The 21,403-nt window shown below is 30.8% G+C and overlaps 1 protein-coding gene across 1 annotated transcript in view; it reads right to left on the reverse strand.

Moving 5' to 3' along the window:
- The window catches only part of Zip89B (Zinc/iron regulated transporter-related protein 89B), an 88,201-nt gene extending 72,446 nt beyond the window's left edge, over window positions 1–15,755 (reverse strand). The window contains exon 1 of the mRNA XM_089641030.1: window positions 14,880–15,755. Coding sequence (XP_089497156.1) covers window positions 14,880–15,198 — 319 coding nt within the window. The 5' untranslated portion in view covers window positions 15,199–15,755. The remainder of the gene's footprint in view (window positions 1–14,879) is intronic.
- Between the last annotated feature and the right edge of the window lie 5,648 nt (window positions 15,756–21,403).

Here is a 21,403-nt window from a genome sequence, read left to right on the forward strand (position 1 = left end):
TTTTGTGAAAAATCACCTGTTTTTTACAACAAAACCCTGCGCACAGTTTTGTTTTCTCAGTGCAACGGGTTGTAGGCCAAATTCGTGACATGTTTTACATAATAAAATATGCCAATCAATAATAGAATATGGAATTATTGCTTGGGGAGGAGCAACAAACTCGGCTATCAATTACATAGAAACCGCACAGAAAACGATCTTAAAGGTAATACTAAAAAAACATAGACTGACCGATACAGACCAAATATTCAACAGCTGTGACGTACTAGATATACGCCAATTATACGTTAAAACACTACTAAACTACATTTTTAACAAAAAAAATAAATTTCAACATACACAAAATAACACTAACAGACCAGTTAGACAAGCGTACAAAGAAAACATTAAAACTCCAACAGTAAATTCAACATTTGGACAAAGACACTACCAATACCATGCTATAAAAGCTTTCAACAGTCTAAAAATTGAAATTAAAATTGAGGAAAATAAAAATAAATTCACACACAAAATTACAAAATGGATTAAACAACAAAAAAGACAATATTACCAAAATGTCATAGCATAAAATAAAAATAAAACCTACACGTAACACACAAAACCAACATAAACACACATCACTCACAAACACACAAGATTATTTTCATTGTATTATTTTTTTAATTTTAAATGTATTATTATGTATTTTTATTTTTAATTTTAAATTTATTATTTTCTTTTCAAATTTACTATCTTCTCTTTAAATGTAATATGTAGATAAGATTTTCATATTATAAAATGAAGGCCTCAGCACGGGCAAGCCACCCAGTGAGGCCTACATTACTGGAAAACATAAATTGTAACAAAATAATTTACCAAATAAAAAAAAAAAAAAAAAAAAAAATAATGACCGCTGTTTGATGCAAAATAATAACAATTACCATTTAAATACACTTTGCACGAATGTTGCAATTGTGATTATTATTATGTTCCGGCACTTACTCGCTAAAAAGAAATAATGTTTTTTATGCATTGTAGACAATGTAAATTATATCGATGGGTGAAAGAAGTTTTTGATAAACATAGTAGGTACCTAGGTATACCTATCGTAAACGAACGGCAAAGTAAATTCTACTGTCATACTGCACAGTTATTTAGAGTTATAAACAAAATATAACATTATTATTATAATTCTGAAACGCGTTTACGAGTATCTAAAATCTTCACGTAGAGAGTTTAAAGTTCATCATTTCAGTTTGACTAATTTTGACTTTCTTACAATTACTTCATTCCTCGTTGTAGGAGTGCGATGCATAACAAGGAAAACATTGGGTTAATTGATTCATTTGCAGTGTTCAAATAACTGAATGAATATTTTCTCCATGATCCGCCGCTCGATCAAAGAATTCTCGGTAAACTTGTTGATTCACAACAATCGACCTTTCTAAATAAGTGAAATGTACCGATTTCTATGCACCTAATAGCTAATAGCATGCCAATACATTGCAATGCGACCTCACCTAGGCGAAATCCAAACGAACGAAAGGTGAGATCTAAGAACTTTAGTAAATAAACCGGCTTGTGTCCGACTTTGTGGGGCATAATACATATTACCATGCTGGTTTTAGCACAAACGGAAATCCCCTCAAATGACAGGATGTAATCAATATTATTTTACTGAGAATCAGAACCAATGATCTCGCCACAATGACGCAGAAAACTAAAAACACAAATGGGAAATTTTGCAATATTTACGGGGTAAATTGAGAAAAGAAAAAAAAAACAAAGAACATAAATATTCAAGTTTATACTGTAAAGATAATCTTGGGAGTATCTCCGAGACTCGCCGTGATGACGAAGAATAAAAAAAAGAACTAAGAGAAATTAATAGTGAAATTTTTATACTATATATAGTCTAGTTCAAAATGATTTACTTGGTAACATTACTGAAATAGAAAAATGTTATCAGTGAATTCTGGATTGATAGTAATAATTATAATATTTAGTGCTATTTTTCCTATAACATATTTTATAAGTATGTTTTTATGAGCTTCAAAGTATGGCGTTATCCTTTACTATCTACGTCTACCATAAATTTCCCCCTAAATTATCAATTGGGTAATCTTGTGTTCTTAATAATAATAATAATTCTGCTCTTAATAATGTGACCTAATTTTTTTTCTTTTCTCGTATAGAAAAAGTTCACAACTTTTGGCCATTCGATTAAGAAATTCTAAGTAAAAAAGACATAGCTACTTTAAAAATCTTCTAAAGACTATTTTGCTACTTCGGGCTTCAGGTGCTATTGGGCTGAGAACTGGGACTGCCCAGGGCTCCTAATAATAACATTGATCTTATATATATATATATCCAATGAATGACTATCACAACAAGTCGATAAATTTGCAAAATCCAGTTTGATATGTTCTGGTTAGATTAATCGTAAAATTTGAGATACCTACTCCGAACTGCGGCAAACCATGTAGAACTAGTTCACCATCCAAATAGTGCTCAGATAAACTATTCTGATGGATGTCTGAATCATCTACTTATCTCCTGTTTCCCTGGTAGCGTTGGTCCGTTGGTCGTTAATAGTTGCTGGTCGCTCCAACCAATCTGGTATAAATCTCTTAGAAACCACATACATTTGCTATTATAAATCTATCCATCCACCTTCGAATTCGAATCCATCTCTTATATCTTATATTCCTAGACTGGCTATCTCGTTAACTATTTACGTGTATGCTGTCTTACTGCTTACTGCCAGGAGGTTCTGTTTCCAAGAAAATATTTCCAGTTGGATGCCGGCGGTACCTTATTCGGAGAATGCGACAAATTTGAATACTGATTCGAATAGCAAACGGAGTCTTTGAACTTTTGCGGATCTCGGGAACACAAAGGTACTTCTTGTATTATTTCGATCGTCTAGTGCTAAATAACCATAAGCATTCTGAAAAATACGGATTAAAAGATAAAAATTATCTAAGTTTTTTTAGCACTTTCTAAAATTTCAATATTGAGTTTTAATATTTCATTGTTTTTAAAGATTCCTTTCTTCTTACTGTTGTTGTACTTTTTTTACTGTTAACTCTATTAGTGTTTTACCAATCTCTAATTAAAATTGTGATTTTAAGAGAAAATAAACTGTATTACAAAAATACTGTGTTGTATGATTTCAGATTTTCATGGCAAAAGTATTATAGTGATTTGTTTTTAGGGTATTATGCCGTGTTGCCCTACCTTATTCTTTAGCCAACGTTTCGGACAGCATTGCAGTGTTCATCATCAGGGCAAGGCATCAGCAGGGCATTACGCATCTGCCCTGATGACGGACACTGCAATGCTGTCCGAAACATTGGCTGAAGAAGGAGGTAGCGTAACACGGCATAATACCCCAAAAAAAAAATCACTATAAAAATACGGTGTTGAACAACAATTATTAAAAAGTAAGCTTAAATAAAGCCTATAGTTACATATTTATTAAATAATATTATCACCAAAAAGCTGTATAATATTAGTGAAATATATCCATTTAAAACAATCTGAAAAAAAAAGTTTTTAAAAGACATTGTTTTTTGAACTGACGATTTTTTGCATTAGATGCTCTATATGTTTCTTGTTATTTGACATAATATAATATACAGGGTTTTCCAATGAGAGGTGTTATTTTGAATAGCCCGCTATTTCGGTAGATGTTACTTTTGAAGCCGTCATTTTTTGACATTTGACAAGTAGAAACTACGCCATTAATAAAAATGGAACGATACACGCTTCAACAACGCATTGGAATTATTAAAATTCACTTGAGTGAATCAAATGCAAATCATCTTGAGCGATGAGGCCCATTTCCACCTCGGTGGCTTCGTCAACAAGCAAAATTTTCGCATCTGGGGCTCGAAAAATCCAAGAGTTATTGTTAAAAAGCCTTTCTTTCCTCAACGTGGGAGGCTGGAGCAACAGTTACGGTGAATGGATTGCGCTATCGAGAGATGATTAATGATTTCTTATGGCCGGAATTGAATGGTATTGATCTGGACAACGTTTAATTTCAACAAGACGGCGCTACGTGCCACACAAGCAACGAAACCATTGATCTTTTACGATTGAATATCAAAATAACACCTCTTATTGGAAAACCTTGTATTATATGTATAATGAAATTTTATAAGATTGTAAGTGGTTTTTTTTATTTTTATTTTTTTTTTTTATTTAAAGAAAGCAAGACAAAAATATATATTACAGTAAATAATAAAATAAAATACAGAAAAAAAAACATAGTTTGTCGATGGCAACTTTTCACATAAAAAATATCAAAAAAAGATAAAAACTTATTTTACTTAATGACAACAGTGATAACAATAAAAATTAACAATTTGTTTTAAAAATATAAAAACATATACACAATTTAATTTAAATACATATATTTATATACATAGTAATTTAACTACTCATGTTTGAATCACAGCTAATAGATTAATTTATTTATTTATTCCTTTCAACGAATATGCAAATTAAATGACACCATACTGTGACGTAAGACAAAATAACTCATTGGAATTAGAAGAGATAGTTTTATTGAATTAATAACAGTAACCTTGGCCTTCACGGGTCTCCCAATTTCTTGTTTCGAACGGCATGAATTTACGATAGTAATAATATTATGCTGTCGTGACCTGCTCCTGTTGACCTTGAAACGGGACAAACTAAATATAAGCCGAAAAAAAGAAGGCTGAAGAGAACCGTTGTTTTAGACGTTTAATTTAAGGCAAAGCTTATTGCCAAATCACTTTTTTGATTAATCTTTATAACGAATTGGTGTACATTGCGAATACCAAAAAATATGCTTTAGATAAATTGAAGGTTTTCCTATAGTAGAATACAAATAAAAATAAAAAAAATTACTCAATAAAAAATATAAATGTAAACTACTAAAAAAAATATTTTTTCATTAGAAGTGTATGAACGCGTAAAGGAAACAAATTGTTAAAAATAAAGTATTATAGCTAAGATTATCTGTGACAGTTTCACTTGATTAAGTTTTGTACTTGAAATCGAACGTTTCTAGACTTCGTTTGTCAAGCGATTTTAATGCCTATTACCTACAATATAAGGTATACCAAGAATATACACATTTTTGGCTTGTAGTTTCCTATTAAGACAATATTTTAAAGTAAATGTTTTTTTTAGTAGAGGTCGGCAAATTCAGGGAGCTGCGATCGTTTTGAAGGTTTAAAACGAAAACATCCAGATTGTTCTTTGGAAAACGAATGTAAGTTTAAAAAAAGCACAATGGTCTAAGTCCATAAGTGTAATAAGAGAATTTAATAAAAAAATGTTTAATTTTATTTTTATTTAACCCTTTGCAAGGAAGATGATTAAATGGAAAAGCATATTTTTTTTATTTATTTTAAGTAAAAGTAGAGATTCAATATTTTTTTAATAATGGTTGGGAATTCGACATTTGAATATTATGAATAAATAAGTCAAATAAAAAAATATATATTAAAATACAATAAAAAGACGCCTGGATATAAAACAAATTAAATCCATAACACAATTATTTATTTACTTTATAAACGCCTATTTTAGGGGCTTTTATATACGAATAGTAAAAATATATAAATTTAATATACAAAGGACGATGCAAAAGAAACAGACCAATTACACTGGTTAATACATTTTTTGTCCCTTTAACGAAAGTAGCCAAATCTGACAGGAAATTTCACGCTGATTTCAGATATGTGATTAGTTTTTTTTATATCACGTCAGGTTTTTATGGGTTTTAAGTTTTACTAAAATGTGTATTAATTCATTTTTATTCGTGAGTTATCATTGATTTTTTGATTTTTGACCATCCATTCCATTTGGTCATGCTGCAAACATGAAAGAGAACTATGACAACATGAAGCTGCTGTTAACAAAAAATAAATTTGTAAAATACGATTGGAAAATATGTGGTGATCTAAAAATAATAGGGCTCCTACTAGGACTGCAAGCGGGATACACAAAGTATTGTTGTTTTCTGTGCGAGTGGGACAGCAGGGACAGGAAAGACCAAGGACTGGCCTACTAGAAAGCACGTTAAACCTGGCACGAAAAACGTTCAACATGCTCCCTTAGTAAAATCTAAAGATATCTTACTTACACTCTTACACGTTAAATTGGGTTTGATGAATTTTTTTCAAAAGGCTTCTCTAAGGATGGAAATGGCATGATTTACTCAAAGGAAAAGTTTCCTAAGGTCAGCGACGCAAAAATTAAAGAAGGAATATTTGTGGGACCACAAATAAGGGAGGTCTTGCCTGATCCGAATTTTATAACAGTGTTGAGACCAGTCGAGCTAGCCGCTTGGTCAGCCTTCAAGAATGTTGTCGAGAACTTTATTGGAAGTCATTAAAGTGAAGACTATATCAGCATTGTGTCTGAAATGCTCATAGTCTATAAAAATATGGGATGTAACATGTCACTAAAAATACACTTCCTTCAATCTCATTTGAATTTTTTCCCCGAAAATATGGGAGATGTCAGTGACGAGCACGGCGAACGATTTTACCAGGACATTGCGGATATGGAAAAGTGATACCAAGGAAAGTTGAGTCCATCTATGATAGCAGACTATTGCTGGACCCTGCAGAGAGACTCTCAAAATACTCACAAGCGCAAATCAGGAGCAAAAAAAAATTAAATTGAATTAGTTTTGAAATTTTGTTAAGTCATACTATGGAAGAATTATGTAAAAAAACTTTGTTAAATAATAAAAAAAACTGACCTATTAAAAAAAAATTTTGTTTCATTTCGTGTTTATGGATACTAAATACACATAAAAAAATTAGCTATGCTTAAGGGACAGCACTTAAAAAAAGAAATGTCGACCAGTGTTATAAATGTTTAAAGATGGTTGATTTTGTATTATACAACCAAGTATTTAGTGAATGTAGACTAAAATATAAAAAGCAGGACTAAGTCACAAATTTAAAAGCCGAACTAAGAACGAGTATAAAAAAGTATAAAATGGAAGTAGAACAAATGTAATACACCTATATAATTCACTAAACAAGAATATATGTGTTTATAAGTATACAGGATGGATAGAGTGGGAGACATGTTTTGGCGTTGTAGCGGGATGGGGGAGGAAAGGGATGAAGGAATGTTGCCGCGCAAGTGAAATTAATAAAATAATAAATTAACAATTTAAAGATAAAATAAGGTACAATTAATTTAATCATTATTATTTTGTGCTATTCATACCTAAAATGTGATACAATGAACATCAATTGATAAGTACGTATAGTGTATTAATTAATTAATACAGTATACAGTACATATTTATAATACATAACTAAACTGCCTCTGTATAATCTTTTGTATTTGTTAAGTGATAAATTAAAGATGTTCATTGACTCGGTATAATTATTTCCCTCTATAAGTATTCTGGGCAATGAGGAGCATTTAGTGATAGAATTGGTGCACTGAAATAAATTCTGACTTCTAGTATTAGTGTACGAACACAAATGATGCGGGTTTCGGCTTTCAGATTATCGGAGTTGTGGACTCGTAGAACGCGGGTAAAATCTCAGATCTCTCGGGTAAATCGTAGATTTTTCGATTGATTGCATTTCTTAATTTGAAATTTTTTCATCGTTCAAGAGTTTTATCTGTCTGTGATAAGTAGGACTACGGTATCTCCAATCGGGCCATGATGGGAGGCTGGAAGCAGTAACGATGAAAAGTAGATACAGTAGGACCTGGATTAGTTACCAAACATAGCTTAAGCCATTTCAAGCAACATTTTGATTTAGAGTTGCGGTCTTTCACAAGAGCGATGCTGACAATATCTACCACTTAATACAACGATAGTTAATTTAATACAAGAGTTTTGTGGACGAATAAGGATGTTCAAAGTGTGTTTTTTTTAAATCTAGTAGTGATATGTAAGCAGTAACCAGGTAGGTACTTACCTAATAAATTAACTACTATGTATTGCATATCAGTACAATTAGATAAATTTGCTCGGCTTTGTTTGTGATTGCACAAATAATTACAGGTTGCAAATTATTCATAACCAATTATTATTCGTTATGAAAATAAGCACCATTCAATAAAGTACTTTTAACCGGATAGGTCATTGTAATCATAATTGGATTGTACAAAGCGAATAATGCTCAATGGTCAGTCATGGATATTACCAGCATTATAACAAGGAAAAATATTACGGCCAGTACGAATAAATTGTTCCATCAATGAATACTATTGTTTGAACTCGTGTCAAAATTGGATACACGTCGCTCTACCTACGACGATACAAACCACTTGTGTATATTGTACACCTACTTGCATTTAGACTTTTCAAGGTTAACCCCGATGCGTTCTAATTTTTTTTTATTTAATCATGGTTTTCCAAAGTGGTAGATAGTTTACGCTCTCAGTATCGCCCTGGTGAGAGACCACCATTCGCAATCGAAAGTTACCTAAATACGAAGGTACTTCTAAACCATCCTCTTCATCAATTTCTCCTTCCACATCCTTCAGCCTTACAACATAACTACCACATTTAGGGACGCCATAGTCTCTATTAGCTCCAGGAAAAAAAAGGAATTGAAATAAGTAACAAATGATATCCCGCCTTGCTTTTTCAAATTAAATTCATATTTCAAGGCTTCATGGGAAATTCTAATTTTCATTAAACTTCTCTCCAAGCAAATTCTTCCGGATTTAAAATTTTTCTTCATCTCTCCACACTTTCTTTCCATTTAGTATTTTTTTATTATTACTCATACCTACATCATTAGTAAAGATTATGAACAGTAATTTTCATTCCAGACATAATTACCAAGGCACCATATAATAGGTACGTACATTAACTATGTATAATTTTATATTTACTACCTTATGACTTGCAGTAAAATGTAATGTGAATGTTCAAATAAAAATAAATGGGATCATTTTGTACAGCGCCTTTTTGTTGAATATTATCTCAAGGTGGATATAAAACTGTGAGGTGAGAATAGTTGCATTGACATAGAAACTATAGATAAAAAAGGTGAGAAAATTTCACGATGCCAGAGCTCACCGTTCGAGTGTATTTTTTTTTACAGTTAATATTAGAATTTGGCAGATAAATCAATTTTGAAGCGAAATCGCAAAATATCTTTGAAAAACTGTTATTGAACTTTTCAGAAGCAAGCCACTAGGCAAGATAGTATTTATGATCGGAAATCAGTAACCTTATGGTTTACACAGAATTTATCCTAACATAGTTGATCTCTAAATACAGGTTTTCCAATAAGAGGTGTTATTTTGAATAGCCCGCTATTTCGGTAGATATTACTTTTGAAGCTGTCATTTTTTGACATTTGACAAGTAGAAACTACGCCATTAATAAAAATGGAACGATACACGCTTCAACAACGCATTGAAATTAATATTGATTAATAATTATTAAATATTGTTGAAAAGCCTCTCTATCCTCAACGTGTGCCTGTTTGATTCGGTTTATGGTCCGGCGGAGTAATTGGACATTACTTTTTCGAAAATGACGCTGGAGCAACAGTTACGGTGAATGGATCACCATCGAGAGATGATTAATGATTTTTTATGGCCGAAATTGGATGGTATTGATCTGGACAACGTTTACTTTCAACAAGACGGCGCTACGTGCCACACAAGCAACGAAACCATTGATCTTTTACGATTGAATATCAAAATAACACCTCTTATTGGAAAACCCTGTAGTATAAAATAAAGTCGCTATCCGTGTCTGTCTGTTTGTGCGCTTAGTTCTTCGAAACTACATAACGGATTTTGATAGGGTTTTCACTATCATTTCGAGATTTTTTTAAGGGTTTATATTTGCACATTATATTTATGGAAAGTAGAGAAAAATTGATATTTTGTAATCAAGTCGCAAAAAATATATTTTCGGGCACTTACATTGCTAACGCTGGCTAAACTTTATGAGACGAATCAAATATTACTATCTATCAAGTACTATGGAATTGTATATCTTAAAAAGGCCTACAGAAAATTGCGTGATGGTATATGTCTATCTCAAGGATAACCCCCATCAACGTAGAGTACACGTCAGCCAGTTAGAAATAAACTATTAATTGTGTAATAGTTTCCGTGGAATTTTTCGCTGAGGAATTCTAACTACAAAAAAAGATGAATTGTAATTTTCTCTGTGTTAATTCCTAATTAATGATGACTATACGTTTTTTCACTAGTGTTATGCTTACATCAAACCAAAATTCACGTGTTAAATACATATTTAACAATAAATTCACCCTAGAAACTCATTTCTCCATAAATTATTAATTTATAACCGTCATATACGGTTAAACAAATCATTATTCATGATATAATAACAAATTATAAATAATTTATAACCGTCGTATATCGTTAAAAAATCATTATTCATGATATAATAACAAATTATAATTATAAGTAATTTAACACCGCTTCTGGTGTAATAATGAATGATCACTAAAATACATATATTCATCGAACGTTCAAGTGCTAATTATTATTTGTGATTCAAATGGGGTGGTACGAAATTAATATAGATTCTTGATTGAATACTTATTTTAGATGTAACAAATCAATACATAATACAAAGCTTTTTTCCTTTTCCTGATTTGACCGAGGATTGGATCTTTCTACCCAGGAACTAACGACGACAACTCTACCAAACTAGCCAAAAGCCGACCAGGTAGGATCGAAATATATTTCGTATATTAACTACTGTAATTTTAGAGAAATGCGTATGTGTCCGCGTTTATGAATATGATTGCCACCAAAAATTGATATCATGCATTGATAATGCATTATATCTGCTGAGTTTCAGCTCGAACGAATGTCGGGAAGTTGGTTTGTCAAAACTGATTTCAAATAAATGTTTTTATAAATATGTTTATGCCCTGTGCACATCTGTTTATAAGGCCATTGGCAAAAACCTCGAGATTTCATAAAAGATGAACCAACGCACAGATTGATCTAACGCGCTGAGAAAAGGCGATAAATGAACATTTCTCCGCTTTTCTTCTTCATTGGAAAGCTTATTTTTCGCGTATAAAAAAGAAGAAGTCCACAGCACAAAATTTTAAAAGGGTTCTACTTTTTTGAGAAAAAAACGGACGAATACTTTGATTTTGTCAAAAAGGCCAGGTATACGCTGATATGTTAGTATATACTCGTACGTTTACACAACGGACGTCAAACAATCGCTAGCGGCCATATAAACTGACAAAAGTTATTTATGCCTATGTATTTATGCCTTACAAATTTAATGTAATTATTATTTATTTAATTATTAAAGACAATATTAGCGATTTCCAAACGAAAATCTGAAACAGAAAAATCAGAAAAGGATACTGTCACATCTAGGACTGGAACCCAGGACCCTTGTCTTTCCGGGACACCGCTCTACCCCTGAGCTGATGGGACCATATCCCCCTCGGTCACTTTTAACTGTATCATACTTCCAATAAGAACTACCAACATTGTCTTCCTTTTTTTCACCGCACATTTTTACTGGCAACTATCTTTATGTATGATCGCAAGATTCAACCCGAACTAAATGCAATCTATAAAATAAATATTCATTCTAGACTTGCAGAAAAGTCAACTAATTCATAATCTTATTTTAGAAACATTAATTGAGAGGAAAAATACAACAATCAACCAAAAACATTTGGATTCTAGTTTTATGTGAATATAATAAGTTTCGCTAACGCCCGTTCAAATGAAATGATGGGAAGTAAATAAAGCTATTATAATAAAAGACGTACCTACATTGCATGCAGTATTTGATTTTTTAATAATGAGTTTTTACTATGGAGATATTGAAAATCTCTTGCACTCTAAAAGTTAAACTTAATCAAATATTTTAAGTAACAACTAACAACTTACTTCGTCAAAAATGTGTAATAAAATCACTAACGCATGTTTCGGCTAATGTAAAAATATTATGAGTTATCATATTTCACTTATTTATATATTTTTTAACCATTGTAATCAGCATTAGATGATAATATTAGGATACAACTCGTAAAAAAATTTTGGAAAAGCATTTAATTTATCTTACAAAGCGGTCCCTTTCTCGTGAAAACATCAACAAATATAATGTTTTTATACAGAGCGCGCATCTAAAAAATGTCATAATTTAAAACCGTTTTTAAAGAAAGCACAAAAATCGCATCGAATTATATTACCGTCAGCCTTGAAAGTTCTTGAAAAAATTGACACTTGTACAAAATAATCATTGTCTGTAAATTATTGGAATTAGTGCTCCCGGCTCTGAGAGTCAGCACTAATTTATTTAATTCAAGCTTGACGTTTAGTTCGGGTATTTGAATAAAATAAAACCATTCATTGATTTCGATCACTGCTGTGTGCATTTTATCGAAACAAGGAATTAGTTTGAACTATTGAACGCTATTCCACTAAATTATCGTATTAACATGTAAAGTTTTAAGTTCTTAACAAAACAGAAAATTAAGCTGAAAACCCAATAACTTTAATATCGCTTTTTCATGTTTTTATTTGATAAAAAATTGATTTATTATAACTTGAAAATATTTATTTTTTGTCCTATTACCGTCATTATAAGTGAAAAACATTTAAGGAAAATTTACCTAATCGTGGCACTTTTAATAGGCACACATTATTGAAATTACACTTCGTTTTAACTTAATTACTACAAGAAACAACTATTTACGTCGAGAAAAATGGTTAAAGATGCATTCAAGTTCCATTTTTATTCAATCAAAGTTCAAAATTTCTCATTTAAAACGATCCCTATGCCGCCATTTGATAGTTTTTTTTAGTTTGAATTAACGTTTAAAATTATTAACGCGAAACTTTAGTTTTAATCTAAATATGTATGACTTTATTAAACCAAACTAAGAACGTAATAAGATATATTTTATGTTTGTAAATAATTGTTTCTTGAAGTAATTGTTGCAACGAAGTGTAATTTTCATAATCTGTGCTGAAAAGTGCGGCAGTTAGGTGAACATTTACTATGGAATGATAATGATGTTTGTTTCTCGTACGTTTATGATTTGATTTCTACAACATTTTTGTAAAATATTTGATAATATTTCATGGTGGTTTGAACATTCCGGTCTGACCAGCTATGCTAACTGTCAGGAAATACATTATTTCATAACGAAATGAAGTTATTAAATTGTATTTAAACAGGTGTTTTTCATGTTCTCGACACAAAAATATGCAGCGTTTGAAATTAAAACGTGATAAAGTTTTAAATACGGCCAAAATTTTACCTACATTTGTTAGCTATCAATATTTCGTATATTACTTTAGCACAATTGTATAGCAGTAAATATTACAGCAATTCGTTGGTAAAAAGAGATTACGAAAATATATAAAATTAGAAATTTTTGTTTCAGGAAAAAAAATCAAAGCGTATAAACCACTACGAATAATAAAATATATTTTAATAATATGGAATTTTATTACGCTATTTCGTTTTGATTATTTTGTTTAACGGGTGTTGTTATTTTAAATCGAGAACTTAACATTAAATTAGATAGATTCGTAGGAAATCACTTATTAACACTAAAATTAACTACACGGCTTTGCTGGAACTGTTTTATTTTGTTGTAAAATATGTTTATAAATATGATATTATGAGATCTTGTCTTCTTTTAAATCATTTCAAAGCTACGTAACTCGTAATCAAAATGACTGTCGAACTGAAATTAGTGTCTTTTGACACAAAAAATCTATCCTAGTTCCAGAATTATTAATAAGATATATCAAGTTTGATAGGTACTATGTTTACTTAGTTATTTTTGTACATATTTTTTATATTTTCATGTTATTTGTAACATAATATTATAATTAAGTTTAAACGCATGTACATTTTTTGGCACTTTGCACTAGGAAATTTTGTCCACATTATTGAAAAAGGCACTCGTGCCATGAAACATAAATTGTTTTCACGTTTTCGCTTCGTTGGTAACATAATCAAAAGTGGAGATCCGATAAGAAATATAAAACTGACCAATTTATTATTATAATACATATTTTTATCTTGATCAAGTTTAAGATTAAAACAATACATATAAGCATTTATAGAAATAATTAGTTCATCAGTTAAAAGTTCGGCTACAATGCATACCTTGTAGAAGTTACAACGTTTAGTGCTAATATATTTGCCTAAATCCAGGAGGCATCAGACAATATTGAAAGTAGTTTATCGAACAATGACACAAATTAGCAGTTAAATGCCCGATTTAAATTACACGACACATTTTGTATTCACTACAAATAATAAGGAAGTTATTCAATGCATTTACAAAAAACAGCAAAAAATCGATTGTCATCATATAACTTTAAATGGTATTATAAAATGTGTTTTTCCTAGATTTTCATGGTCGTAATAGTAAATTCTCGTAGTAACTGCAATGTAAAAAAAACTTCATAGTAAATTTAAACAAAATTCTATGCAGAATACAAAGACGCTTTTTTGCATAGTTTTGATTCCTGGTTAATTTGATTGTACTTATATTTAATTCAATTTTTATAATGGAATCATATTATTGAGCAAAAACCTCAAAATGTAGTATTTAATCACAGTGGACAGTATTAACTACTTTTAAACCAACAGTGTGAAACATAAAACACATAAAAAGAATCGGTCGCATCTAGGAATTGAACCCAGGACCTTTGTATTGCCGGAATATTGCTCTAACCACTGAGCTATGGTCGAGTTAGTTCAGTGGTCAGAGCAATCCCCTGGCAAGGCAGAGGTTTATTCCCAGATGCAACCGAATCCTTTTCTGTCTCTTCTGTTTCACATTTTTCGTTTGAGAATTGTCAATATTGTTTTCAAAGATTAAATATTGTATATTTAATTAATTGTTGAAGAGACTTACCTTGCAAAGTGCGTACATTCTCTCCTACTTCAGGAAGAAGGTGCATGAAGGTCGTGCAGAGAAGGACACCTCCTCCAAAGGATAGAAGCACCAGCACTATCTTGTTGGAGGACTTTATATCGGCTGCCGTCTGTCCTTCTGCAATCCACTTGAACTTCTTGGCGAGGACTATGGGTGCAAGTCCAAAAATCATGGAAGCGAAGAATAACACTACCATTGCAACTGTTTTGGCTATGACCACATCGGAGGTGCCTCCATCATCATCAGCTGCGGTTTCATCATCCCTGTTCTCTATCAACCGATCTATGCTTAGCGCCATTTTAACGGATTTATTTTTTTACCAAACGGAAACTAATATGATATTTTGCCGGAATTCTTAATCAGATTCCCGCGTTTGTTTTCAACTGTTGTATTATTTATTTCCACCAACTGTTCGATGCTCTATTTAACAGGTGTATTCCAAAAGATATAACGCGGTTATTTGGTATTATTTTTCAGTCTCAACACAACTTTCCCAAAAGAACAACACTTTGCTATTATTTTGTAGTATTCAACCCGGCGGCTGACAGGCGTGTAAATATTATACGCAAATGATCTTGTATTTATCTCCTCATAGCGTATCAATCACAGATTGTAATGATTTTACATCGCGATTGAGATAAAACAACAATATTATACCGAATCTATTCAAATATTGACTATCAGTTGATGACAGCGTTTCAAATTAGGAATGCTATCGCGCGAGCTTATTTTGTTCAGTGGGTTGCCAGTTAATTAATTAGTTAATCAATTGAGCAGGTACTGTTCGCTCGAGAGTTTGTTTTCAACGCGAGAGCGATACAACAGCGACCTATGTGAGCGCCCGCCGCTTTCCAACTGGAGACTTGAGAGGTGACTGGAGTCATCCGTTGCCGGCATTCTGTAGTCATACTTGTTTAGTCTCGTCAGCTGTTGCTCCGAAACCTATACAATACACGTTCATACGGACTGGGAATAATAGCAGCTCAGGTAGGTGTATTGTCATTTAACAGGTACACGCTACACGTTTTTACATCTTTGTGGGTAAGTGTCGCCCACCTGATTTCTCACTTATTTTTACGAATGGTAAATAATAAGTTAAAGGGAGGTGAGCGTATACAGTATACGCGTATACCGTATAGCGTATACGTATACGTATACGTATAGCATATATTGCCTCTTCATGCTATATAGCATACATAATGTAAGCAAGCCCATAAAACAAAATTTCAAAATCTCAATGAAAACTGTCTCTTGCAACGAGCAGAATTAAAAAGCTGTTACATTTCAATAAACGGCTGCTCTAAGCCGCTAAGCTATCACGGTAATTTTCAGAATCACCGTGATATTCCAACACGCGAGTTTTTGGAAAATAAATCAATCCATGCCAGTGATTCCCAATCAGTGACACCCAGGGGTACGGGACGTTGTTTGAAGATTAGAAAAATTAAAATGAAAATACCTAATATTACTGACTTAAACCCAAAAAGTCATCATGAAAATTATTCTGAAAAATCTAGCACTGACGTAGTCTTCAACAAACTCAATATTATACCAATTAAACTATAGTCTAAAACAATACCTACTCCTTTATTTATATATATACAAAACGCAAGAAATAACAAATAACATGTATATTAGAAATACTAGGTCTCGGGGTCAAACACATATCCAACTATAAATACAACATTTCTGCAAACATACTTGCTATACTATGGTACTGAACTCTGCAACTAAATCCTACTCTCATTCAAAATTTACAACAATATTATAAGATTTAAATCTCAAATAAAAATCTGTTTGTAAAACATAATAAAAAAATATACAGACTGAAACCGAAATCACTCTGCATTAAAAAAACATGTAATATATTTATGAAATAATAAATTAATAATTTAGAAATTTTAGAAATTAGAAAACATGTTACTATAAAAGCAAATAGGTATAATTAATAATAAAATAAAAATTATAAACCCTTTTTTAAATATTTTCCCACATAACTGGTCTTTCCCGTCTAACGATATTGTAATTCCTAATTCTGATAAACCCCGCCCACTCTTACCCCGCCTCCCTCTATATTATATTAATGCATATGTACAAAATAAAATGTAATTCATTATAATGTAATCTATTATTTAATTCTTCTTTGTTATAATATTAATCTTTATTAGATACAGTAACAGTTGATACCAGTTGAGTAAAACTTTATCTACAACTACCGCTTTTAATACGCTTTTAAAAAAAGCAAACATTTTATTCAACTTTTAACTTGGGTTATTATAGGTTAGATTAGGATAGGTTTGGTTAGGTTAGGTTAGGTTAGGTTAGGTTAGGATAAGTTAGGATAGGTTTGGTTACGTTAAGTTAGGATAGTTTAGGTTTTAAGTTGGGTTTTTTTACATACAAACATATTTTTTTAAACTTTCCTTACTACCCTTATTTTTTATAAATAATGGGTTTTTTGTTTACGTTATTTTTTATCGTAAAAAAAATTAACACAAAATGTAAAAAAATGTTTTTCAGTATCTATGTAATAAAAAACCGATTTATCACATTATTACATATTTTTAATTATGTTTAAATTTTTGCGTTTCTAGCCTCCTATTGTGTTTCATGTTTTTATTTTATTTTATTTGCTGGCAAATTTTCTCGTAAATTATTATTTTTGTAAATAATATTAAATATCAATATTTTTCAAAATCGTAAATGCAAAAAGTTGTTTAATGTAATTAAATTGAATCAAATGTTTGTTTGTTTTTAAAAGCATATATAAAACGGTAGTTGTAGGTAAAGAATTACCGTCAGTTGGAGTAAAATTAACACCTTTTAACCAAACCGATTGCTAATCTCATCGCACAATTACGCTCATTTTATTCATAAACACGGGTACAATTAATCAATATGTAATAATCTATTATTTCAGTCAACTTTGTTATACTAGATATCTTTAATTGTTGTAACAAACTATACGATATTGATTTAATTTATACCTACTTATTATTTACCTAAATTGAACATGTTATTATTCATTAACTCCTTCCTATTCCGTGTTTTAACACTATATACTCACCCTCTCTCTGTGAATGGCCTAATATCTACCTATTAAATGTAACTGTTGTTAGTATTACTTAAACTGGGCGAAGACCAACCAAGTGACTCCCGCAGGGCCTAATATATTTATAATTAATATTTATAAATATACTAGGCCTAATATTTATAAATATACTAAATATTTATAATTATTTCTGAAAAAAACATGTAATTATTTCAGAAAAAACATGTAACATATTCATAATTATTTCAGAAAAAACATGTAATATATTTATAATTATTTCAGAAAAACACAATATAATTTATAATTTTTTGTTTTTTAATGAGTTTTATTATTCACAATGTACATTTGTAACTTATAAATTTTATTAATTAGCGACCGGTTTCGACACGTTCGTGTCATTTAATGACACGAACGTGTCGAAACCGGTCGCTAATTAATAAAATTTATAAGTAACAAATGTACATTGTGAATAATAAAACTCATTAAAAAACAAAAAATGTTTAGAAATTGTTACACAGTGAATGCCAAAGAAATACAAATAATTTATAATTACTTCATATTACCCATACCACTATATCTTAATAATTTATAAATTAAATCCTCAGCACGGGAAACCCCAGTGAAGTTAATAAAACATATATATTAAATATATTATTATATTTTGAGTCAATTATCTTCGAGTGACAGCGTAATAACCTACACGGGCTGCGACATCGAACGACGTCAAAGGGTTTCGCTTCAGTAGGGAAGAATTTTGCAATTCTGTGTTGTGCGAAGCACTCAACTGCGGGATCAACGAATGCTATGGATTATTATTATTATGAGGATTCAAATTTTAAAGTTAATAAATGTGAAAATTTATTTTTTATTTTTTTTATTTATCATTTTGGTTACAAAGGGTACGCGAGTTTGGGGTCTTTCTGGAAGGGGTACCTACTCAGCAAAAAATATTGGGAACCACTGATCTATGCAAATGTATCAAAGTATTTTGTTGACTTCTGCCTTCAATAATAAACGTAACGTTGGCAAGCATGTCTAATAAAGTAAAATATAAATAGGTATATTAATATTGCAAACGTGTCGTTTTATGTCTTATTAATCAAAATCATTTTAACTAACACTAATGTGTACAGTATCAACCTAGTGTGTAAACATGTATTTGTACACATTGATAATTATTTGCACCTAAGTTAATTGGAAAAAAATATTAATATACAGGGTGTCCGGGGGTAAAGTGCGCTAACTTCGGGAGGCGATTCTCTGTGACGGTAGAAGTCAAAAAGATAAATAACTTTTATCGAAATTTAAGTGTTTATTTTCTCATACAAACAATTCAACTTTTTTACCTTAAAACGTTGGTATTTCTTAAAACATTTTTTTTTCTTGTACTTTCGTCTAGAATCACCCCCCGAAATTAGCGCGCTTTACACCTGGACACAATTCTGTACATGTTTTTTACAAAGCGTTTTAATTTTCAGTGCTTTTTTTAAATAAGAGTTTTGTATCTTGAAATAATTTAAGTCTAACATTTACCTTACACGTCTAAGGCCTTACTAATAAACGTATTTTAAATTTTACACTACTGATACATAACCATTAATGTTGGGTAAATTGTTTTTATCATTTGTTTAAAATATAAAACGTGTATTAGTAAGGGGTTAATATATTCAACAATATTTCTCCTGCAAGTAGGTACATTCTTGAAAAAAAATTATATTTATATAATAATAAATATATATTTATAATTTATACCCGGTCACCGAATTACTTATGCGGTATTTCATTGTTTACTTTGTTATTTACACAAGTTCTTAACTTCTCTTTTCTATCCTCAAGGATCTCGTTTCTACAGTTTTCAGTCTACTTCCTCACTTCCTGTGCTAGTCACGTGCCTCACTGCCATACACCAGGGTAATCAACTAAAAATAAACTCTGATGTACTTGATTCATAGAACTGTGCCTCCCATTTGGTCTATAGGTAAGTACTGTAAGTAGTACGTGGTAAGATTATCTGACCTGGCTTAAATACCTTAATCAGCGATTAATCTCTCTAGACAAACAATTTGATATCTTCCGCACCTTTAGTTACAAAATAGTATTTTTTTAGAATGATAACACATTCCCAGTTGTGACCGTTATCTTTTTATTTGCTGCGCTTTGTTCTGTTTCATGTTTCGTTTAGGTTTGTTAGTATTATCATCTTCTTCAATGATACATAACACATTAATTTGTCCATATTTTTAACAGCTAAAAACGGCGGCCTAATTCTTGTAAGAGGGTCACGGAATTGAAGATCGAAGGCGTAAATAAAAAAATCATATCGATTCATGTTTTTTAGATACCATTTTATGATTGTAATTTATCGTTATAGTATACTAAGGCGAAATTCTCGAAAAAAAAAAAGATTTGATAATTTTTTTAGTTTTGTGTGGTTTACAAAGCGTTCCTAGAAATATACGCCTTTAATTTTTTTTTTCGGTCAGCTTTTCTATTAGATTTTAAATTTGAGGGTGGCCATTTTTTTATCCGAATACCTGCATTACTCGCACAAGTAAAGCTACGATTAAACTGGACAGTAAATATAAAAATATTTTTTGTTAATAATTAATAATAATAATATCTTTTTTTTAAGAAATTTCCAACAATAAATAAAAAATACATATTAATCGTTCATAGCGTACATTTGTTTGTTAAAGTTAAGTAAATAATATTAGCAAGAGAAAATAATAAGATGTAAATAACGAATATAATTGTATGGTGGTTCTTTTTTACTATTTTATCTTTCAATATATGCACCCGCTAAACTGCCAAGCAGGTTGTCAGCAGGTAAGGTTCACTATATTAATTATAAAACAATAGCACATATATTATCACGAGAAGCCACAATATAGAAAACAGAAGAATAACATTTCAAGTGACTACAGTACAAATACCTAGATATTATACATATATATATTGCATATTTATACAATTACATACATATAGTCAATGGATACAAATGTGTTTATAAACAATATCAATATACAAAATCTTGATCCAGTAACATCCATTGGTATCTTATTAAATATAGAAAGCACAAGATAAGTAAATGTTCGCTGGCCGTATTTATTACTAATTTTTGGAATAGACATACCTTTGTTTTTATTGAACCTTTTATTGTGTGTGTGATCTACTTTTTCATTATACATGGAATCCGATAATAGGTTTTGACGTACGATTTGAAACAACAACATCCCTCGAAAAGGTAATGTATTAACCAGGTCAAACAATAATTGTATATCTCTTCTTCCTCGTGAATAAATACTTTTGCTTACGAAAAGCTTAGTCACCGAGTTCTGGATGGTTTGTTTCCCCAAGTTGTTATTCCGTATCTGATAGTAGATTCAGTTAGTGACAAATAGATTATTTTTAAGGCACGAAATATTTTATTTTTTAAATTAGCCGCGATAGC

The sequence above is a fragment of the Hesperophylax consimilis genome, chromosome 16, assembly GCF_061612785.1.
Source record: "Hesperophylax consimilis isolate HC1 chromosome 16, BYU_Hcon_1.0, whole genome shotgun sequence".
Lineage (NCBI taxonomy): Eukaryota > Metazoa > Arthropoda > Insecta > Trichoptera > Limnephilidae > Hesperophylax > Hesperophylax consimilis.